The 24,747-nt window shown below is 41.0% G+C and overlaps 1 protein-coding gene across 2 annotated transcripts in view; it reads left to right on the top strand.

Annotated features, from left to right (window-relative positions):
• The first annotated feature begins 10,843 nt into the window (after window positions 1-10,843).
• The window catches only part of Cep162 (centrosomal protein 162), a 73,644-nt gene continuing 59,740 nt past the window's right edge, over window positions 10,844-24,747 (top strand). For both annotated transcript variants that reach the window (XM_038323840.1, XM_038323839.1), the window contains exons 1-6: window positions 10,844-10,914; window positions 12,058-12,178; window positions 15,570-15,681; window positions 18,809-18,955; window positions 19,232-19,415; window positions 21,144-21,211. In XM_038323840.1, the coding sequence (XP_038179768.1) occupies window positions 12,122-12,178; window positions 15,570-15,681; window positions 18,809-18,955; window positions 19,232-19,415; window positions 21,144-21,211 (568 nt within the window). In that variant the 5' untranslated portion in view covers window positions 10,844-10,914; window positions 12,058-12,121. The remainder of the gene's footprint in view (window positions 10,915-12,057; window positions 12,179-15,569; window positions 15,682-18,808; window positions 18,956-19,231; window positions 19,416-21,143; window positions 21,212-24,747) is intronic.

The following is a 24,747-nucleotide window of genomic DNA, read 5'->3' as shown; positions in this document are numbered from 1 at the left end:
TATCTAAAGCAAAAGAAAAAAGCTTTAAACCAATATATGTTGCCTATAACTTAACCAAAATACTTATCAATAAAGGATCTTTGCAGCTAGAGAGATTACTTAGTAGTTAAGAGCACTGACTGCTCTATCAGAATACCTGGCTTCAATTCCCAGAACCCACATGGTGGCTCACAACTGTCTGTAACTCCAGTTCTAGAGGACCTGATACCCTCACATGGACATACGTGTGGGCAAAACACCAATTCACATAAAATAAAAATAAATTATTAAAAAATAAAGGGTACTTATTGCAAATAAGATAATACACTTTACATTATCAGTTTGTCCAATGAAAAGTGTGAGACACATTTTACCATGCATCATGAAATACACTAAGAAATATGTTCAAAGAATTTCCCAAGCTTTAACTTTACTTGCTTGTGTCTTATTTTAAAGAATTTTTTTGCCCATTTTAGAATTACAATACAAACTATAATTAAGTTACAAATTTATGTTTCCAATCCAAGTGATTATGTTTCCAATCCAAGCAGTTACTGATAATTTTTTATTTTAAATGTTTTTCTTAAAATTAAAAGTGAATACACGTTGTCAAAAAACAGCTGATGTTCTTATAACCCACCAGATAACCCCATTACTCAAAATACATCTTTATTTACAAATGGCATTGTGTTGTGATATTTTCTTCTGAAGTGTTCTTTTAAATAATTAAAATTTTAACTTGAGTTTATTTCCCACAAAACTCCAATTTTCTACCCTGCATTGTCCCTTTACAACCTCTGATGGTAAAAACAGAAAGTGACATCACAAACATTACCAACCAAAGTACCTCAAATTCCACTCACCTCAGTGGAGTAGAACTGCAGCCCCTTTCTCATGTGTGCATACCTCGACAAGAGGACAGACACCCCTGATGATGTGGAAGTAACATTGGACAATTTCAAACTACTCTAAACTATGGAAGAAGTCTTCTTATTTGAAGCCTGTAGGCAACACAAAGACAGAAGGACCTCCTACACCACTCTACGCTGAATGCCAAATATTCTAGACAAAGAAGCTTCCACACTGGCCAGAGGTGAAGCAGTTCCCAATTACACTTAAGGGAAGCTGGTCAAAGTTTGTGAGAACCAATTTTGTGAGAAGTTTGTGAGAAGTGATTGTTGTGTGTGGCTGAGGGGACTTGTGATGAACAGAGTGGCATCTGAGACGATTGGCCCTTTGCACTTCTCCGATCCACCTTTTCTGCTCATTAAATCCAATCTATCATAGAGACTCCTGTAAGGAGTCGGTCAGCCATGATCTCTGCAAGAGGTTTTGTGACATTAGCCATCAGCGCTGCTGCTCTCAGTGGTTCTAAGGCATTGCTGACGCCATCGTCTCTTTCATCAATTACTATTCTAATGCCTCTCACCTTTGGCCAGCACTCTGCTGATCTTCCATTGTCTGCTAAAGGGACCCAAACCATCCTTCCTATCAGGTTATAGTTGTTGCAACAGTCTATCCAGTTATCGCCTGCCGTAAAACTACTTCACTTGCATGGTGATGGAGCATTTGTGGGACTTGCATTCATTCCTTCCCAATACAATGGCTGTACAGATATAGGATCCGAAGATCTATTCCATTTAGAAAGCACACTTGTAAATTGTATACATCCCAATTATTCAATTAAGGTCACAGGGTGAACCAAAGACCCATTGTGGCCTTTGGGAGACATATCTGAACTTGGGGTTGAACTTTAATTTCACATAACCTCCAAATGTCACATCAAAAGCCACGATGGATTTTCTTGTCCTTGTCTTCAGTGTCAGTTCAGAGTCCTGATCGGAGTCCTTAAAAGATCTAACATCCTTTCCCTGGTGTGTTATGGTCATAGTGTGGCCTCCTTGTGGGAAAAAAAGAGATTGTCTGATATGAATCCTCAGTCATAACCACTCATCTTCCCTCTAACTGATGGCATCTGGATCTGTAAGATCATACAGATCTATAAACTAGGCATCAACCTGGGATTTTCATTGTGATAATATCAATCTGTCTGTGTGTGTGTCTCTCCCTCTCTATGTCTCTGTGTCTCTGTCTCATCTCTGTCTCTCTGTGTTCCTCCCCCCTCTCTCACACACATACATTCCCCAAATGATCACTATCTCACCCTTCAGAATAACATGATCTGCAGTCTTCTCTACAGGTTTCTGAAGGTCAAAGGAGCCTGATTTCTCTGACAGACTTGTGTCTGTTTATATAATTAGAACCAGTGCAATGTGCCTAAATGGACTCTGCCATTCAGGAATCCTAAAATTCAACTAGTGCTAAGGAGACTAGCTCCATGGAATCATTTCCATCAAAAACTTTGAACTGTGGAAGACAGACATCACAAAATGCTTAAATGTCGACATTTTCCTCACTGCAATGAATTCCCCTTGGTCCACCCAGCAAACACAGGCAACAGGTTCTAGACATCCTACATCAAAGTTACTTGATTCTTGCCCAATTCAAAGTCTGTCATGTCTCTGTGCATTGTCTCTCTGACCCTTCTCAAGTCACCCTTAATACTAGGTTAAAGTAATTTCAAAATCTTTTTCTCATTTTTCTATTGGTTATTGTCACATTACAGGCTTAAAAAAACTTTCTGGCTGAATATTAGGTCTATCTCCATGTGTCTTTCATAGGATATTGAAAGCTAAGATATGAATCTACAAATGTCAATAAATTCTTATCTACCCACAATACCATATTTCTCCTACTGGTCAAGACCTTTAACATCCATTCCTACACATTTTCCTCTAGTATGTAATCTAGGACCTGAAATCCCAAAAAACCATTCCCCCTGGGGGAAGAATATTTCCTTTACCAGGTATTCTGAGACATCTGTTGGGCAAGTTCACTTGTTTGTTCACGGCTGCCTCCAAATAACCATACAGAAACCATATTATTTAAAGCACTGCTTAGCCAATGACTCAAGCGTATTGCTAGCTACCTCATATATCTTTCATTAACCAATTTCTGCTAATCTGTGTATCGCCACTTGGCTGTGGCTTACCAGGTAAAGTTCCGTCCCCAGAGTCTGTCTCCTGCAGGGCTACAAGGCTTCTCTCTGACTCCCCCTTCCTTCTCCCAGCATTCAGGTTAGTTTTCCCTGCCTAGCTCTGTTCTACCCTGCTATAAACCCAAAGAAATTTTTTTATTCATTAATCAATAAAAGCAACATATACAGAAGGACTTCCCACACCAGACCTCAATGGAATCCTGGTCAGAGGCAATGAATGTTTGCATTACAGACCTGGAGAAGGACAAACATCACCACGTAAATTTTCCCACATGACTCCATAGGTCTGTTCAAGGTCTCTAGGCAAACAGATGATAGAGTCCTTAATGAGGAAAATGGGAAAATCTGAGTCATTTGGGAAAATCTGCAAGTTCAGTATTACCAAATATTGCATAATCAAAGATCTACCATTGCCCATCAGGGCTGTGCTTAGGACACCAAATGAGATCATATCTTCAGTATCCTTTGCAACTGTGCCCTCTTGTGATTAGACTGGGATGGACTTTTACCACACTCTTTTGCAGCTGCAAAAAAAGATACCCTAAAATGTCATAAAATGCATTGGTTTTTTTTTATTGTGTTCCTTACATTGATTGTAACTGACATAGGCTAGTCATTTTCTTTATTTAAAAGCACCTAATCCATCCATGGTATCATCCTTATGGCTACCACCAGCACCACACCCAAGTAAAAGAGTGAGGGTATGAGTCAGTCCTTGTCTTCCTACCCACATGTCTCTGCTCCGCTAACCTCAAGTGAGACTCTTCATAAGTGATGCTGCTGGTTGGTACCACCCCATTATCCATCACAGTAGGTTCTTCATGGCCATAGGAATGATAAGCTATCTGATCTCCAAATCCCATCATTAAAAAAAAATCTGTCTCTTGGTGAACTCTATTAACAATACCACTTATTCTTCCCAGGGTTCCTCAAATAGAACAAAAGACACAGATATGAATAAAAGTAATTACTTGGGAATGAGTTGACAAGTAGCAGTGGGCATTGGAGGGAGACAAGCTAATACAAAGATGTGCTCTTAAGACAGTGTTGTGAACAACCGGTTCTGAATCACACTGGATATCCTCAGAAGTCTTAGGAACATTCATAAAGACTGACAACCCCCAAGACTGAATGGGTGAGCGGTCACTTATTAGCTCCAACTACAATGATCAAGAATGGGCCTACAGAGGATTAGACCCATGGACTTCTAAGAGCTGTACAGGCTCTCTCCAGAATGAGAGAAGTCTTTGGGGAACAGAAGAGAAGGTTCATGTGAGAGCTCTCAAGGCAGACATGCTGTTGAGTTACAGCTGTGTGAAGCTGGTCAAAGGCTGATCCCAGCAGGAGGAGAGGAAAGATAAGTCACTGTCAAAATTGTGACTATGATAAGTGAAGTCTATGCATCAGAATTTGAACAAATTCTATAGCATGGGTTAGTAAATGATTCCATACATGGTCTAGGTGTGCTTAAGACTGCTGTGCTGGCTAGTCTTATGTCAACTTGACAAAAGCTAGAGTCATCTAAGAAGACGAAACCCCAATTGAGAAAATGACTTTCAGAAAAGTGGTAATTCTTGGCAAGGAGTTATCATTACTTATGTATTTTATCTCAAGCAGAGACTAATGCTGAGTTAGCAAAATCCCTTCATAAGAGTTTTAAGACTGGAAGGGGCTATTAATTTTTATTTTAAAATATTTTATTTGTAATATAATACTTTAATTCACACATGCATTATATACTATGACTTTTTGTTATATTCGTAAGCTCCTTCTGCCCCTCACTCCCTCTGGTTCACACTATACCTTTCAACTTTGAATTCTCTCTCTCTCTCTCTCTCTCTCTCTCTCTCTCTCTCTCTCTCTCTCTCTCTTTCTTAGATGTAAAATTTTAAATGTAAAAACTTAAATGTAGAGGGTTCAAAGAAACATACAACAAGAGGGGGGCCTCTTGTTCTTCCTGGCCGCCTGGCTAGCTTAGACCCCAAATAACGACACAGAAACTGTATTAATTAAAACACTGCTTGCCCCATTAGCTTCAGCTTCTTATTGGTTAACTCTCATAACTTAAGCTAACCCATCTCCATTAATCTGTCCATTACCACAAGGTCGTGGCCTACCAGAAAAGTTATATTCAGCACTTATATTCCCAGTGGTGGCTCTATAGTCTCTCTCTCTCTCTCTCTCTCTCTCTCTCTCTCTCTCTCTCTCTCTCTCTCTCTCTCTCTCTCTCTCTCTGCCTTCCTTCTCCCAGCATTCAGTCCAGTTTTCCCCGCCTACCTAAGTTCTGCCCTATGAACAGACCAAGGCAGTTTCTTTATTCATTAACCAACAAAAGCAACACATAGACATCCGGTAGGTGTGGAGTCCGAATCCACATAGGTGTCAGATAAAGAAGAATGCTTAAAAGAAATCCCACTGTAGCTCAGAATTGAAAATAATAGATGGTTATTTAGATTCACAACTTCCAAAACAATTTTCTGATTTACTTTTAATCACAAAATGAATTTACTTCAAAGAATGAGCTATATATTAGATATTTGAAAATAATTTAATCTTTAGTCTTGTATTGCTATATCAAAGTTTACCCAAAAAATGGTAAACTGGTAAATCATTATATATAAAAATCAAAGGCTAGTTTTGATTTGCATTGAAGAAACACATCTTTTGTGTGTGTGTGCTGGTTAGTTGTCAACTTGACACAAACCTAGACACACGTGGGAAGAGAATCTCAACAGAGGAATTACTGTCATCAGATTAGCCTATGGCCATATCTGTGAGACATTTCCTTAATTGCAACAGCCCACCATGAGAGGTGTCATCTCTAGGCAGGGTGACCAGGGCTATACAAGAAGGGCAGCTTGAGCAAGCCAAACAACGCTTTTCCATGGCCTCTGCTTCAGTTCCTGCCTCCAGGTTCCTGCTTGAGCTCCTGCCCTAACTTCCCTCAATGACGGATTGTGACACAGAAGTGTAAGCTATATAAACCCTTCATTTCCCCAGCTTGCTTCAGGTCATGGTGTTTATCTCAGTTACAGAAATCAACCTAGAAAAATGTACTTATTAGCCAATCTCAGATCCTCTTCATGAAATGCCTGTTCCTGCTTTGGCTCCACTTTCATATTTTATTTTTACTACTGAACCTGTAGGGTTCTCTATGTATACTATGTATACTAATATTCAAATATTTTCCCTTAGTCTTTAGCTTATCTTTTCATCCTCTTATAAGGGCTTTCATAAAATAACACTTTTTTAAGTTGACGAAGCCCAATTTATCAACTTTGTAATTTTCCATTTGAATAATGAATATAAAATCATGTTAATTATCTTACTTAGAAGTGTAGTCAAACTGTCATGGTTACTGGCACCCCCAGTGGCCATTTACAGGATTTTTGGAAAATTATTTTTAAGAGTTTCATAACTGAATCATAATCCGTGTCATCACAATATAATTGTAAACTGGTAGCCTTGCATGCCCTAGGGAAAGAGCATCTGTCTGTGTTTCAAAAACATTTAAATAATTAAAAGACGACTGCACAATTTCTCAAAATTCTATTATGAATAATTATTTTTATTTTTCTTAGGGAAAATTATAGCATCAGCTAAAACTTTGAACACCAGATTTTATATGTAAAAGAATTAAGAAAAATTTTAATTAAAACTAAAGCAATCAGAATAATGGACAAATGGAGAAAAGTAAACAGTAACAATAAATAAATAAAAACAACACTCTATGGTCTTTAAACTTAATTTTCTTGTAACCAGAATAATAGAAAGCATTCAGTTGTCTTTCCTATTACCTACCCAAGTAAAGGGAACCCACATCTGAAGAAGAGGTAAAGAAACAGAACTTTGTTAAATTTAACTACTGTATAACTAAGTAAATTTGCTGCTCCTTAACTGAATCTTAGGATGCCCCTAGTCTGCGTCCCTCTGATGCTTCAGGTCCCAGCTGCAGCTGTGCTGTGGATGCTGACTACACTGACCACATTCTCACACTGTACAGTGCACTGTACTGCGCTTTTAAAAAATAAATTGAGGGCTACTTAGAGTTCTTATCCTGGAGAGCTCAACTTGGAGCTAAATAAACATTATATATATACATATATATAATGAAATATATATATGCAGTCTAAGAATCACTCAGACAAAAAGCACATATGAAATCTTTAACAATTATGAAAACCCATAAATGTAGGACTCTTTGATCTACCCCAAATGGTACTTACTGGTATTGGCTACTTACTTTTCCACTTCATAGAATTTTATAGATATTTTAACAAGATGTATGCTTACCATGAGAGTTGGTATTATGCAGTATTTAAAAATAGGCATCATTCAGTCAGTATGTCAGAGCTGGAGTCTTAGATATGCTTCTTTTTAGTTATGTGAACCTCAGAAATTTATTCTTTAAATGTTAGGTTCTCTAAGGTGTAGTCAATACTACTTGCTTTAAAATTGAGTCAGGAAAAGTGAGTAGCATGAGAATGTATGCAATCATGCCCAGCACACAAAGCTCTCAAAACCTAACTAAAAAAATGAAGTTTAATAATTAAACAGGATTCTCTCTCTCTCTCTCTCTCTCTCTCTCTCTCTCTCTCTCTCTCTCTCTCTCTCTCGCCCTCCCTCCCTCCCTCTCTCCCTCCCTCCCTCCCTCCCTCCCTCCTCCCGCCTCTGCCCTGGCAATGCTGAGCATTCATGGGCAGCTTCTGTTAAACTTGTCCATATTGGGTGAACTTAGTGAGTGGTATACCATATAAATCAGTATGAAACATTTGAGCCTTTTTTGGCTCAGACACAGTAACATTCATTATATATCCTCTACCTCAAAGCTGTAATTATAGTCTCTTCAGGACTACTAGTAGACTACTAGTCAAATGAAAGAACTAAACTCCACAACTGAGCTTCAAATAATTGTGTCCATCTTAGTGAGTGCAAATGAAATGAGTCTATATGGATAGGTCACACCACCAAATGCATCATACAAGGCCTTACAGGTGTTCACAGATGTTTAGTAAAATATAAAATCATTGAAGGCTTCTGAATAATGAAGTAACATGATTTGTGTTGTTAAACAATGCCCTCTTAAATTATATAGACCAGGGTCTAGAGGAGGACAAGTGAAGAAATAGGAGGCTAGAAAGGTAGTTCAGGAAATATCGTTGTGGGTCAAGACATCAGCACTTGAGATGTAGAGAAGGGAATAGAAGGGAGACATGTTGTGAAGGTAGTACTGACATTACCAACCATAGAGGGAAGAGAAAACTCCAAGATTTCTGCCAGGTAATTACATGCTGTACCACATAGTGCAATGGGAAGCATCAGCAGAAGAAATGGGTATAGAAAGAGAATAAAAGCAAGGCTTATAGGACTGAGGGGATGGCTCAGTGTGTAAAGCACTTGTGATGCAAGCATGAGGTCCAGAGTTCAGATCCCCAGCGCTATGTAAAAGCTAGGTGGGAGTGGTAACCTGCCCATAATCCCAGTACTCAAGAAGACAGAGACAGGGAATCCTCAGAGCAAGCTGAATAGGGAGAAAGAGTACACTCAACAGCAGATAAATACAGAACAAGGTGAGTATTTTGAAAGTGGCATGTTAGACAGAGGATCCCCAGCATGTTTTAACTCCCACCGGCAGCTAGAGTGAGACATGAAAACAGCTCGTAAGGTTTAAGGTAGTAAGAATGGGTGAAGCTCCAAATTATGTGCTGGAAGAGAGATAGGAGAGTCACTGAAATAGACAAGGCAGGTCAGGGTAGTGCAGGCAGGGTCATGGCTTACAGATTTAGTGAGAAAGGCATGACGACATTACAGCCTCATGAAACCTACTCTGAAAGACAGACAAGGACATCTTCTCATAATGGTTGAGTGCTATCAGAGGATGAATCAAGAAAGGAGATGAGACAACTCTGGGTTTGCAATGGAACTAAAGTTGTTCTCATGGCTTGGGCATGTCTTAGGGTTTTTATTGCTCTGAAGAGACACCATGACCATGGCAACTCTAATAAAGAAAGCATTTAATTGGGGTGACTCACTTACAGTTTCAGAGGTTCAGTCCATTATCATCATGATAGGGAGCAAGGCGAAATGAAGGCGCTGGAGAAGTACTTGAGAATCCAGGAAATGGACTGAGACACTGGATTGCATCCTGAGCATAGGAAACCTGAAACTGCTCCCACAGTGATACTTCCTCCAACAAGGCCGTACCCACTCCAACAAAGCTGCACCTTCTAATAGTTCCACTCCCTATGAGATTACGGGGGCCAATTATATTCGAACTACCACATTGGGAGTTTCAGTGACTCAAACCTCCAGCAAATGGTAGAGGTTGCTAATTTCAGAATCTGAGCAAGGTATAGGTGATAGAAGATGGGCCTCATATGCGGTAGGGGAAGCAAAATCTACTAATAGTACAAAGAGTGAAATTACTAGTTGAATATTCAATGGATGGTAAAAGAAGTGTGTGTTGAGCGAGACTGGAGTTAGACCACAAAGTACTTCTTTGTCTACATGAAGTGTCCCGGTAACGCTTTTCCCTGCACTCCTTTCGCCGTTGCCCGGGCTACTTGTCTGTTTCACAGAGCCAGTGTGACACACAGGACAGGGACTGGGCTCACTCAGAGCAAGACTAAAAACCAGACCATGAACTGAATTAAATTGACTTGTAAATTTTAAGAATTTAAAAATGCACGGAAAGTTCCCACCAAGTGCTCAAAAAAAATGGTAGCTTAAAACAGGTTTCTATTATATTTTTATAGGAAAGTCCCTGGCTTGTAAACATTCGGATGGCAGTACGTACTGTTGGGTGAGACGTTCAGAATTTTTAGAAATTTTTATAAATAGAAAGGAAGTACAGAATAATGCTTACCACAAGCCCCTCTACTGTTTGAAGATTTTTACTTTGATTCCTAAATGGTTTTCTCTGAGATGCAGACCGTGTCTGTGCATGTATGCATCAAGAGGGGGAAAAGGGGGGGGGGAGAAAGAGAATGCAAGAACTCAAGCAAGTCACCATAGAAGAGAGCTTTGAAAAGCAGGACACCAGAAAAACCAGGGCAGCTCTCCAAGTGCTGCTGTCTTACTGAGAATCTAGATATTGTGTATTTTCAAATGATTGTCCACTAGGTGGCGGAGCTCTCTTCTCCTAACACTAGAATTAGTTCTACCAGGTTTGTGTTTCTCTCACAACACCCAAACATGGCTTGTTACGTGAAGGAGATGCAACCTCGTAAATTATTTGTACAACTTTCAACCTAGAAGCCGGGCGGTGGTGACACACGCCTTTAATCCCAGCACTCAGGAGGCAGAGGCAGGTGAATCTCTGTAAATTCGAGGCCAGCCTGGTCTACAAGAGCTAGCTCCAGGGCAGGCTCCAAAGCTACAGAGAAACCCTGTCTCGAAAAACAAACAAACAAACAAACAAACAAACAAAAAACCCTTTAACCTAGAAAACAGCGTTCAAATGCAAAGGGTGGGAACGACTGGAAAGAAGAGCAGCCTCTGCGGAAGGAGCAGCACCGGGGAATTAAACTACAACTCCCAGGAAGCCGTGCGCTGGCTCGGGATTGTGCGCTTGCGTCCCGTCCTCGCGTCAGGCTTGCGGCGCTGGAATTTACAAAGAGCGTAGGAATGGTGGGGTGTGCCCGCTGCTGCGTTGCCCAAGTCGTCCCTTCCCGGGCGTAGCATCCTGCGGAGCCCGGTGGTTCCGTTCTTCATTTGCAAAGTCTCCGGGAAACTTAGAGCTGGTGTGGCTGCTCAGTGTGTCATGTGGCCGGCCGTGTCACGTGACTCCGGAAGCCCGCCCGCCAGTGGAGGTCTGTTGCCCTGACAACAGCTGGCCTGCCGGGACTTTCCGGGAAAGCGCGGGCTCTTGGTAGCAGGTAGGTCAGGCGCTGTCGCTGCAATCGACCCTGTAGCTATTTCCAGCTTGTACCTCAGGCCGGGCCCCAAACTTTATTTGCGCCTTACTCCGCTCCTCTGCCCGAACTCCAAGTCGGATGCGTCTTTGCTTCGCGCCAGCCGCCAAAACCTGCACTTCTTGCAGCCTGAACACCACCAGTCCGAGGGCCCTTTCGTGGGGTCCACCTCTGACCAAGCTATTTGTGCAACTCCTTACTTATCCTGACCGTTGGACCTCTTGGTCAGAAATGCAAATAAAGGCATTAGGTGTTGCCCTGCAGGTTGGAGTGAATATTATACCTCGAGTCCTCTCCCAAGTCCCTTAGAAAAGCAACCAGGGTTTGTGCTGCCCCAGAGAGTTAAATCCAAAAGCTAGGACAGATCTGAAGATGGGCTCACCCAGGGGAAAGAGTTGAGCTCTGAGCTGCAACTTGGCTAAATCACCCTCAAGATGTTCAGGGCATTGTTTCTGTTAACCTGCCTTTACTTCCAAAGAAACACTTCGTAATGATTAGCGTATATCATTAAACTAGGCATTACTTAATTGTGCTTGTTTTGTATGTTTTAAGGCAGGGCAGCACCGTGTAGCTCAGACTAACCTGGAACTCAGGCCGTAGCCCAGGCTGGCCTCCAACTAGAAAGCCTTATGTCTCCTTATTGTAGAGATTTCAGGCATGCATCTCTAAATTCTTTATTGTAGTCTGAGTCTTATAAATTCACTTTATGTCTGGAAACATCATCCCTGCTTGTAGGAAATCTGTTTTGCAAGACCATTAATTTGAATCAAGCAGCACGAACTGTGCTATTCTTTACAAGGAGAAAGTACTGTTTCCACTTCCTGCTTTTTTTTTTTTTTAATTCTCTCTGAGGACCTGGTTTTTGAGAGATTTTAGTAGAGACAAATACAAACACAGTGGAAAATGTGGAGCCCTCCCCTTGACAATTGGATGAAATGTAATTATGGACCGTGAATAGAAGATAAACTCACAGTTTGCTCCAGTGAATTAGGACTTCACTAGCGTATCATAATTGTGATTTTTATACTGTCTTAATGAAATTTTTCAGACATTTAGTGTTGTTTCAATGATGATTTCCTCAAGAGATTTATTTTTCTGTCTTGTCAGTTAGGGTTTCCAGTGCCTTAAATACTTCTGGATGCTTTCTTTGTGAAGTGAAAATTAACTAATTATGGCTCACTATTCCAAAGAAGAACTTGATGAAGAATTTGAACAATTTATGAAGGAGGTAAGTTCAAGCCTTCTAAAGCTTTATTGTAAATTTCTCACCTAAGACCCCTCCTTAAGTGCTTTCATCTAAAGACATAACCACCGCATCAGCAAGCACATTTCTTCATTCCTTCAGCTCCTCCCTAAGTAGATACCCAGGAGCCTCGGTTCCTTCTCATTTCAGACACTGGCATCTGTTAGCACAATGTCATCATCTTACCTCCAGAAGCTACCCAGAAGCCCTTGGTTCCTTCCTATTTCAAATGCTAGCACCTGTGAGCTCAATGTTGTCATCTCACCTCCAGAAGATACCCAGGAGCCCTCGGTTCCTTATCATTTCAGATGCTGGTATCCGTTAGCGCAATGCTATCATCTAGTCTACCCCAGCAGTTCCCAGTGAATGTAGCATTCCCTACATGGTACATGTGGCATGCATACATGAGCACGAATGTACACACACACACACACCCCACACCATGGTTTCTAAGAAGCATGCTAACTCCCTTGATCATTTTGATAAATTGTTGAACAAACATTTTGCTCAAAGATATGATTCAATATCTGGTTTTAAGAGAGTAGTTAAACCCAATTTTTTTAAAGTTAATTTTTTTCAGTTATAATTCATAAACCATACAACTCGCCCATTTAAAATGTATATGACCACTGTTTTAGTATTTCATAACCTTCGCCATAGTCAACTGTAGAACGCATTCATCACTCATCCTCCCCCAGGCTTGGGTAACCACTATTGGCTTTTTGTCCCCTATTTTGACTTCATACAAATGGAACCCTTCTGTATGTCTGGTCTTTGGAGGCTGGCTTCTTGTACTTAACATAGTGTTTCCAATGAAACATTCCTATGTTATAGCGTGTCTTGGCATCAGTTCCTTTTAATGTGTAGCTTGCCATTCTGTGGATATACTGTATCTTGTTAAGTTTACAGATGACAGACATCGAGATCCTTCTGCTTTGGACAGTTGTGGATATGCTGCTGTGAATAACCACACAACTTTGAGAGTGGATGAATGTTGATTTCTTCTGAATATTTGCCTAGAAGTGAAATTGTTGTGTCATACACTATTATTCCCACTAACAGCGTATTCATTTATGAAGGGTCCAGTCTTTATTATCTTCTCTAATACTGATACTATGGATGGGCCAGGCTTTCTGTTTTTGTTTGATGATAATAGCCTGCTACGCAGTGTAGATTTTGAAAGGCAGAATTCTCACTTCCAGTGTTTTGGAAGGGTGGCCCATCATCATTTGTCTTTCTATCTTTGCCACCGCTCTGAATGGGCAATGGTTCTAGCCCTGTGTGTAGACAGAGAAACCGCGGAGCTGAGGGCAAGGGGTGGAACGTTTCAATATGGTAGTGATGTTTAAAGACAAACTGGGAAGTGGAGGAGATACCAGAAGTCCAGGTTGAAATAAAGTGATTTTTTTTTCTTACACCTTCCCCTTTTCTTACCTAGAAGACAATGAATTCTTTTTAAGCAATTTAAAAGTTAAAACTCCATCAAGTTGTTGAGATAGCATTTTCTGTGTGGCAGGTGAAAATACATCATCTTGGAAGTTTAGTCACTTGCCCTGGTATCGTCCCAGTGGATAGCTGTCTGCAGTAGTGGGAAGTAGACAGCCCTCGGCGCAGTCCTTAATTAGTTTGGATCCCACTTGTTATCACTCTTTAACAGTTGCAGTGGGGGCAGTTGTTCCCTCTGGGCTTCAGTTTCTCATCTGTAGTCTCTGCAAGGTTGTTTAAAGTGAGAGGAACCAGGTGCAGCCCTGACCCTAGGAAGGCACGTGATGAGGTGGGATGCAGAGTAAGAATGGAAAAGGAAGAGGAACATAGTGTAGGGAAAATCTCATGTTGAAGGAGTGGGCTCAGGAGCCCCTAACTGTTAACTAGCTATGTGTGAGGCCACAGAACTGAAGAGGAGCCTAGAAGAAGGATGCGCCTCAGTTCATAGTTAGAACCTTCCAGGAAGGTGTTGGTTTCCACAGTGTGGTCAGAGGATGACTTGATCACATTTTGTTTGCAGCAGGCATTTAGAAAGCCTCCTAGTCCCTGAGGGAAACCATTTTGGATGAAACCACATTTTATGGGACTGAGCAGTTAATTTAAGAATTGCTCTGTAAAGGAAAAGCTAGATACAGTACAAGAGAGGTAGAAATGAGGAACTCATCCTGTATCCCCAACCCCAACATAAAGTAGACTCTAGTATTCCTCCCTTAATCCAACATTTGCTCCAGGTACCACTTGCTAGGTACTGGAGATCCGGTACTGAGCAGATTTATAATCAGGAAAGTGGGAGAAGAGGAAGCTAAGGAGGTGACAGTTCGAGTGGGTGGCTAAGAAGCAAAGAAATGGGGAGAAGTGACCCCTGCAGGTTCTTTTGAGAGCAGAGGAAAAGAATGGTGTCTCTGAAGTGGGGAGAAGGCCCTCCCAGCATGAGAGCATGGAGCAGGTGAGGAGTAGGACCTCCCAGGTGGAGAACATGGAGGAGGTGAGGAGAAGGACCTCCAGTGTGAGCATGAGTTGGCTGAGGAGAAGGGTCGCATTTAGTTCTGTTTTCTCAGAAGAGGGAGGCTACCTTTGTTGACTAGAAGGAAGGAGGTGTTAGGCTTAGAAAAAGGGATTCAGAATTGTAGTAAAAAAAACAGCTAAGGAGTAGGAAGGGACAAATACCTGTTGGTTAATATCCGGGACAGAATGTTTATTTCTGTGATCTCATTTTTCACTCACAGAGACTGTATTCTAGAGTCATTGTAGTAAGTCTAAATTGCCACTTACTCTTAGACCCTAGAAAATGTCCAAAATATGGGGTCTATTCTTTGTTTTCTAAGCAAGTATGTATATCATATTTTCTTGCTTTGTACCCGTCTTAGGGTTTCTATTGCTGTGAAGAGACACCGTGACCACAGCAACTCTCTTAAAGGAAAACATTTAATTGGGGCTGGCTTACAGTTTCAGAGTTTTAGTCCATTATCATCATGACAGAAAGCATGGTGCCACTCAGGCAGGCATGGTGCTGGAGAGGTTGCTGAAAGCAGGAAGAGAGCGTGACATGGAGCCTGGTGTGAACATTTGAAACCTCAGAGCCCACCCCCAGTGACACAACTTCTTCCAACAAGGCCACACCTCCTAGTAGTGCCACTCCCTGTAGGCCTTTGGGGGCCATTTTCATTCCACCACCATGGTTCCTTCCTTGTTTAATCCCAGATGTGTCGTTGGTATTCCAAGACATGCTTGATTTTGAAGTTTGACCACCTATGTCTAGAAATGGAATTTACACATTCTTTTTTAGACTATTATGTGATAATTGAACTGTGAAAGAGCTAAAGGAAAAACATATCTGGGATTTTGTAATTTGAAATGTATTTTAAAATTTAACAATTTGTATCTTATTCAGCTTTCAGATGATTCTTTTGAAAATTCAAGCAAAACACCAACACAGCCTAAAAGAGAAATGAAGAAGAAAGATACAGTGCCTTGGTGGGCAACTGACGGCAATTTTCATGAGGGTAAGAAATGATGGGTTTGTTGTTGTTTTAAATCATTTGACCACAAGAGGTCAGTCAAGACTCAATTCTGCAGTTACTGCATCATTAAACTGTAAAAAAAGCTGAGGTTTGAGTTGATTTCCATACTGTTCTACTTTGTTGCACATTATGTAATTCAGAATGTCTTATTGCATTAATTTGCAGTAAGATCATTTAAATTAAGATTAGTCAAATAATTACATATTATCATATCTTATATATGATGATATAAGTAAACTTCAAGTGTTTTACTAATCTGCCACTATACTCATGTACCACATTAACAAATAAGTAGGATTTGGAATCACATTTTGCTACTAAGTAGTGAAAAGCAATAATTTACTGCCTCAACTGTAGCACATGCCTTTGTCTTCTCTGACCTGTCTTTATACTTTCCCCGGGATATTCCTGGTCACATTTTGTAACTGCAGTGTGACTTTAAGTGTTGCTCACACATCTGACAGGTGTGCATCATATGTAGTGTTGCCTGCGACATGAAGCAAATCACACTGTGTATGACGTAGACTTCTGCTTCTGCTGCTGCCCCAGTTGTAAAGAACCATGGCTGTACTGTGTTCTCCCTATTTGTGGGTCAGGGTTAAGCACAATAATGTTGACGAATAGCATTTCTATTTCTCCTGTTTAGGGGAGGATTTTACCTATGGCTTTTATTGTTGTTTGTGGGGTTTGTTTGCTTGTTTTTCTTTTTCATTTTTCCACAACAATATTGAGCCTGGATTCTCTCAAGTGACAGTTGAAGTTCTGTATACTCTGATGGTATCCCTCCTCTCTACATCGAGTGATTCCACCACATTCAGTTCTTCTGTCTTCTAGAAACATCTTTGGATCCCAGCCTCTATGCCTTGCTTAGCCCTTGCTTTCCTTCTGTCATAGGCCTTTGTCTTAATGTTCTTGTCCAGTAAGGCTCATGTCACTGCTTCCCACAGTCCTGCAGTAACCTTCCGGCTCCCTCTTTTTTTTTTTTTTTTTTTTTCTCATGGTTTATTTTTTTTTTATATTTAAAAATTTCCATCTCCTTCCCTCCTCCTCCCCCCTCCCTCCCCTCCTTCTCCCCTTTCTCTCCCCTCCTTCTCTCCCTTCCCTCCCCTCCCCTCCACCCATACCTCCCCTCCCTCCCTCTCAAGGCCAAGGAGCCATCAGGGTTCCCCACTCTATCTTAACACAAGGGTTTGTTCCTTTGGGCCTTGAACACCGCAGGGCACCTCCACATTGTATGGTACCCTGGACTTAGGAGCTTTGTGTGGATGGGATGTGCTCCTTTCCTGCGTTTAGATTTTACAGTACTCCCTTCCTGCGTTAGCATAGATTTCACAGTGCTCCTTCTTCCCTGTGTTAGCATAGACTCCACGGTGCTCCTTCTTCCCTGTGTTAGCATAGACTCCACAGTGCTCCTTCTTCCCTGTGTTAGCATAGACCCCCCACAGTGCTCCCTCTTCCCTGTGTTAGCATAGACTCCACAGTGCTCCTTCTTCCCTGTGTTAGCATAGACCCCCCACAGTGCTCCCTCTTCCCTGTGTTAGCATAGACTCCACAGTGCTCCTTAGATTTTGTTGTTGTTGTTGACAATGATGTTATTTGTTAGTTGTTGTTAACTGTGGTACTTTAAAGGAATTTCTCAGTGAAAACTTCAGGTGATTTTTCATGAATTCCTTAAACCACGTAACAAGTATGCTTGTAAAGAAATTTTTTTCTAGAATTTTCCCATAGTGTTCAAAAAAGATATCATAGGATAAAAGTACTTTGGAAACTGTTGCCAAAGATTTGGGGTTTAATTAGCATGGAAGCCTTTTGTCTAGAAATTACTAAACCAGAGCAGAAATATGCAAATATTCTAAAAGGAAAGAATAGCTCCTAGGACAGAAACACCTGTAACAACTAAAACTATAAGTTGGTTTTTTTTTTTTTTTTTTTTTTTGAATTTTTTGAGACAGGGTTTCTCTGTGGCTTTGGAGCCTGTCCTGGAACTAGCTCTTGTAGACCAGGCTGGCCTCGAACTCACAGAGATCCGCCTGCCTCTGCCTCCCGAGTGCTGGGATTAAAGGCATGCGCCACCACCGCCCGGCTTCTATAAATTGTTTTTAAGAAGGTCTCAGTTCAAAGTAGATGCAGTAAATAAAAAAGCAGACAAAGCTAGGTGAAGCACAACCCCTTAGACTTCTGTGGCACATGAGAGCTGCACTCCACTCCACTCCACTCCAAGTGCAGTAAACATTAAAACTGAACAAACTCTATACAGTTTCTAGTGAGTGAAACTGGGATTCTCTGCTGGTCCGTCACTAAGTTATCTGTGAGTTTCTGTTGTTGGTTGTTGGTCAGGGTCCCGTCTGCTGAGCCCAGCGTTAGAGCCGGAGTGAGGAGCTGACACAGCAGCGACCACTGTGGTTTGCACTCGGTCATCTGCGGGCTCTGGGTAGATCCTAACTTTGTACAACTGTGTGGAAATTACTGTGAGTTCTAGTAAGGCCACTATTCATGTAAAGCCAGGAAAAACTTGATTCTGGAGCCCAGGCTTTTGTCAGGTTGATAGCAGAGGCTGACCATGACACAAATCAATCATGAAATACGTTTAATATCTCTTAAAATTTAGTTTCAGAGAAAGGGTGAAATTCAGAAATGTGTTAGAGACTCTCCAAAAAATATTACACATACCTTGGTGTGAGACTTTCCCAGCGTTTGAGAAATGATGACTTCAGAGGTGTTCTGGTGTTTTCTTGAAATTGTATTTACAAGGAACTTGTCTAGCCCTGGTATTTGTCCTTGAACCTACTCTTCCTGTCTTGAGTTGTGTATGTTGGTTCATATTTTTCATAGTCGGTGTCAAGCAGCAAAACTGGGTAAGGAATCTTATGCAAACCTTTAAAATGTTCTTTTTAAAGCAAAGGGTACTGTAATCAAGCAGAATTACAGTTTTTCTTATGTAAATTCTAGTTGAAGTTATTATTTTTATTTAATATGACAGATGTGTAGCCATTATGCACAAAATCAATTAAGACAGTTTTCTTGCATTGCCATAATGATCATAACAGCTCTCTAAACAGAACTACCTGAATATAAATATGAATACCAACTTATAAAGTCTTGTTCCTAGGAGTGCTTAGGACAAATGTGAGCTATTTGAAGACAAAGAAGGCTTCCCAACCTATTATGGACACAGAAGAGGAGTCTGCTGATAAAGCTCAATTTCTTAAGAGCAGTGGAACCTCCATCTTAAGTGTTGACAGCTTAGAAGCAAATGGTGAGAAGGGAGATGTGAATCGGGAAGTCACTGCTACTGAACTTCAGACTTTCCTAACAGTGGGCTCAACTGTCCCCCAGCTTCCATCACATATCATATTATATGATCTCCCCAGAGAATCAGGATCACAACTTAGACACAAAGTCTACATTATAGCCTTTCGTTGATCTGCTTGATGGGTGGGGGGTTTCCTCTATAACGTCAGCAAAAGGATTGTTTAATTTTATCAAAGTTGTACATGTTAACAGAATATGTTTATCATTCATTTCTGTGTAGAATTAGCCATTTCTGAGCTCCATCATAGTACCCTGGGGTTGGGGTTGGACACATTAGAAGAACAAGAAGAGAAAGAGCAGTTCTTTGCCAGACTTGAAAAAGGCTTGACATCTTCTATTGATTATTCCAAATTAAATCAAGAACTAGATTCTGATGACTCCGCACAATTCAGAGCTTTACAGAGGTAAATATAATAAAAACATTAACTAATTTTTGTGCTTTTTTATATTTCTGTATGTGCATGAATTCTAATAGGTAAACATATAACAGACAAATCCCATTGTGTGTGTGTGTGTGTGTGTGTGTGTGTGTGTGTGTGTGTGTGTGTGTGTGCATGTGAAGGCCAGGGTTTGGTGCCAAAGATCTTACTTAATTAACCATGTGGCTGTTTTTCTTCTCATAAATGAAAATCGGGTCGTGGTCTTATCTAGGATCTTAAGAACACAAAAATGAAATTGAAAGAGCTGGGAGAATCACAGCATGTGGCTCATTAGAACTGAGTCTCACAGATGAAGTAGACGGGCATGGGCTGTGGGGTTCTGAGATGGCAGCACACTTAACCAGCTGCATCCAGCATTGTAGAGGTGACAGTTAACAAGAGTCTTCAGTAGAGCGGTGGACTTTCTTTCTCACAGCCGTGCCAGGTACTGGTTTAAGGCCCTGTCCTAGTCACTTTTCTGTTGCTCTGGTGAAACACCGAGACTGAGGCCACTTGTAGAAGGAGAAGTTTACACGTGCTTAGTATTTCAGAGTCCATGATGGTGGAGCAAAGGCGTGGTCACCGGCAGCAGGAACACCTAAAAGCTCCCATCTAGATCCACAAGCCCCAGGCAGGGAGAGATGTTGGAAGGCATTGCTGGCTGATCAGAGGTTGCAGTCTACCATAGCCTGGCAGCTTTCTCTAAGCTCGGCAACTGGAAGACTCCCTCTCCCCAGCAAAGCTCCTTGCAGTCTACCTAGCCCTGTCTGGAGAATGTCTCTGGGCCTGGAGGACTGACCTTATCTCAAAAGTGACCCTCGACACAGTTCCCTGCAAACACTCTTCCCTTGATGACCCACAGGGCAGGTAGGCAAGTGCTCCAGCCATTTTGATAGGACCCTACTGCCACATACTAAGCCTTGTAATAGGAGCATGCCACTTAATGAAGATTATGATCCTTATATTCTAGAATAAGTTGAACTGACTACTGAAGTCTGTTTCCCAGAGGGCTATCTCCGTTCATGATCATGGGTCATGTACAAAGCTTACTGTCCCTTTGCCCTCTCGAACTGATGACTGGGAAGGAAAAGAAGACCCCCATAGAGAGCTAACTGAGAATGCTTTTAAAACCTTGAAGACCACCCTACTAGCACACCTTTTCCAACAAGGCCACACCTTTTTAAATCCTTCCCAAACAGTTCCACCAACTGAGGAACAAGTATTCAAATATATGAACTTATGGGGGTCATTATCATCCAAATCACTGCAGGTCCCTATCAGCTTCCACTAAGAGTTATGTTGCTTATTAGCATATAAATGCTAACTTCATTTTGTGGAGTTTTGTTGTTGTTTTGGCCTTCCTGTAATTTTCCTCATAGCTCATAATTCCTAATCTCTAATGAAGAAGAGGTACCTGGTTCATGGGATGAGATGTGTTCATATTAATATATACACATAAAATTGTGTGTACTTATATCTAAGAAAAATAGCATTTTCTTTTGATTATTTGTAGTTCAAATTAGTTTTAGGCTTTAAGAATCTTGTTTTTAAAACAGTTTCCTTCTGTCACCCTAATTTTTAGCTTTGGTAAAAATTAAGTAGAAAAATGGTACTTGAGAAGACATAATTTTAGAAAATTTGAAACAAATAATGTAACATACATTGTATGAATACATATTAACTTGTGATATTGCATGTTAAATGTTTTTCCAGTTATCAATCTAATGTGGACCCAGCTGAAGATGGGCATAAGAATGAATCAGAACATGAGGGACTGCCAGGTAACTTCACTGAAAAGATAATACAACATATAGTACAGACACTGATAAGAACAGTATCAAACCACATTGTCTTAGAGAGTGCTGTGATCAGCAGAGTGTACAGTGCCTGTGTTACTATCTCAATAACTAAGAAATTATTAAGAGGAAACCACTGCTTCATATGGTGAAGCTGGTGGTGAAGTTCTGTGTGAAGATAGTGGGGATCCAAAAGCAGAAGAAAGACCTCCACTGTGGTGCCAGGAAGTGGTCCTTTTCTCCTTCTTTACCCCCTGCCTCCCCCCCCTACCCCCCACCCCCGGTGACCTTGACGTTACTCTGTAAAGAGATCCTTCTGTCTTTGCCTCCCAAGTGCTGGTATTAAAAGTGTGTATGTCTGTTTTTACATTTAAAATGTTTTTTCTGAATAACATGGCCACCTCTGGTGTGTAATTGATAAGTATCTAGCCTGGATTCTAATTGTTCTTAATAAAAACCCGGAGTCAGATATTAGTGGGTGAAAGCTGAAGGATCAGAGAAGCAGAGCAGCCAGCCACTAGGGAGACCTTTTACCTCCACCAGTGCTCAGACTGAAGGGGCCATCCCGTCCTCAGATCGCATGCACTGACTGCGGCCTCAGACGCAGTGAGCTCCTGTCTCCTCCCACCCTGTCTTCTTTGCCCAGCCACATCACTCTTGCCTCCACCTCCCTAGTGCTGCAATTAAAGTGGACCCAAGGACTGTGACACCTTTATGTGAGCTCTGTTTCTCTTTTAGACAAATTCAATCTGCTGTAGCCCAGGGTGGCCTTGAACTAACAGAGATCCCTCCGCCTCCCTCTCCCCAGTCCTGGGATTAAAGGTGTGTGCCACCACTCCCTGGCCTCTAGTGTCTTAGCTTTGCACTCTGATATTCAAGCAAGCTTTATTGGTTAAAACACAAAATATCATTACACATCTACCCTTTACAAATGGTGTTTACTGATATGATTGTGAACTGTTTTCATATTTAGTTATTAGAAATAATAATATTGCTGTATAGCTCAAACTTGCCATGAACGCACATCAATCCTTCTGCCTCAGCTTCTTAAGTTCTGGTATTATACATCTAACTTGTTTTCTGTCTCTTTTATTGTTTTTGCTCCGCATTCTCCTGGTTTACTTATAAAACTCGATTCTATTCCCTCTTGGCTTTTTAGTTAAACCTTTTTGTTGTATTTTTGTCTGAATTGATACAAATCATACATATTTTCTACCTTATTAAAGGGTATTCAAGTGACATTCTACTTTATATAAATTGTTATTCATATACAAATACATGTTATATGAATATGTGAGCATCAAAACTGGACCCCTCAGTGTCTGTTTTTAGGTACTTTTTGTTCTACTTGTCTTACAATACTGGAATATGTTATATTATTGATGAAATCTTTTAAGGAATGTGAAGTGTATCCTTGTAAAGATTTACATTGTTCCACTGCTTACTGTCAGGTCTGTATTCTGCTCCTGTGTATGGATTTCAGTTTCTGCACATACTCTTTTCTTCAGCATGAAGAACCCTGTTTAAACCATCAAGTTTAATGTTAAGAACAGAGTCTCCACCGGGCGGTGGTGGCGCACGCCTTTAATCCCAGCACTGGGGAGGCAGAGGCAGGCGGATCTCTGTGAGTTTGAGACCAGCCTGGTCTACAAGAGCTAGTTCCAGGACAGGCTCTAAAGCTGCAGAGAAACCCTGTCTCGAAAAAAAAAAAAGAAGTCTCCTAGCTTTCCTTGTTTGAATATGATTTATCTTCATTATTAAAGAATATTTTATACTAGGTATGGTGGCTGACATCAAGGCTTGGGAACCTAAGTCAGAAGGATTGAGAATTTCTTTTATTGATTTTTATTGAGCTCTACATTTTTCTCTGCTCCCCTCCCTGCCCTGCCTCTCCCCACCACCTTAAACCCTTCCCCAAGGTCTCTATGCTCCCAATTTACTCAGGAGATCTTGTCTTTTTCTACTTCCCATGTAGATTAGATCTATGTAAGTCTCTCTTAGAGTCCTCATTTTTGTCAGAGTTCTCTGGGATTGTGATTTGTAGGCTTAATTTTCTGACAAATCGCCATACTGATATCCAAAGGGGCTTTACCAGTTTGCTGTGCCACCAAATGAAGGAGTGTTCCCTTTACCCCGCATCCTCTTCAGCATAAGTTGTCATCAGTGTTTTTGATCTTGGCCATTGTTACAGATGTAAGATGGAATCTCAGAGTTGTTTTGATTTGCATTTCTCTGATGACTAAGGATGTTGAGCATTTCCTTAATTGTCTTTCAGCCATTTTAGATTCCTCTGTTGAGAGTTCTCTGTTTAGGTGTGTGCCCCATTTTTTTAATTGGGTTGTTTTTTGATGACCAGTTCCTTGAGTTCTTTGTATACTTTGGAGATCAGCTCTCTGTCTGATGTGGGGCTGGTGAAGACCTTTTCCCATTTGTCTTTTTGACCATGTCCTTTGCTTTACAGAAGCTTCTTAGTTTCAGGAGGTCCCATTTATTAACTGTTTCTCTCAGTGTCTGTGCTACTGGGGTTATATTTAGGAAGTGATCTCCTGTGCCAATGTGTTCAAGTATACTTCCCACTTTCTCTTCTCTGAGGTTCAGTGTGGTTGGCTTTGATCCATCTGGACTTGAGTTTTTTGTGCATGGTGATAGATATGGGTCTATTTACGTTCTTCTACATGCTCTATCCAGTTGTGCCAGCACCATTTGTTGAATATGCTTGCTTTTTTCCATTTACTGTTTTTCCTTTCTTTTGTTGGATGTTGTAGATTTTATGATATCTGGATTTCATTTTCTTCTTTAAAAGTGTTCAGCCTTTTCTGGTAGACAGTCTTGCAACCTGGTCCATTTAGGCTCTTCTTATCTCACTTAGGGGTGTCTAGAGCAGCCACTCTGGGCATCATTTGTTTGTTGTCCTGTGGCATTCCCTCTCGAGGGTTCTTCTAATAATCCACAGTACTCAGTGAGGGCCTTCTACTCATAGGTTGGGGTTGAAAAGTCTCCCTGTCATGTGTCTTCTGAAGGAACTGTCCAAGCTATAGTTTCCCAGTTCCTGACACAGCCTTCATATTAAAGGTTTAGTATTTTGCGACAACTCAGAAGGACCCTCATCCTCAGGGACCCATGCAGATTTCCCCTGGAACTCCTGCTGAATGTGCCCACCTCATTACTGCCCCATAGCTACTGCATGGCTTGGCCTCTCAGAACTCCTCATTTTCTCAGTTCATTGAAATCGCCTCACCTTCCCCCATACTCCAAAAATGTATTCACCTTGAGTGATTATGGAGCGAGCTCATGTCTCATTTGTTTATATTTCTTCAGAATTACATTTTTCCCTGCCAATTATCTGATGTCTAAAAACAATTACTTCTTATATTTTGTGCCGGAGTCCAGCTCTAGGAGGTCAGAGAACTGGAGAGGAGATGTGGGGTCAGCAGCTACTACAAACACACAGGAGACTTATCTGAGGAGGCAAAACTTAATTCTTTTCTCATTTATTTTTCTCTTAACCCTTTTATACTAAG

The sequence above is a fragment of the Arvicola amphibius genome, chromosome 3 (genome assembly GCF_903992535.2).
Source record: "Arvicola amphibius chromosome 3, mArvAmp1.2, whole genome shotgun sequence".
In the NCBI taxonomy this organism is placed as follows: domain Eukaryota; kingdom Metazoa; phylum Chordata; class Mammalia; order Rodentia; family Cricetidae; genus Arvicola; species Arvicola amphibius.
This window is presented reverse-complemented; position numbering and strand designations above follow the sequence as displayed.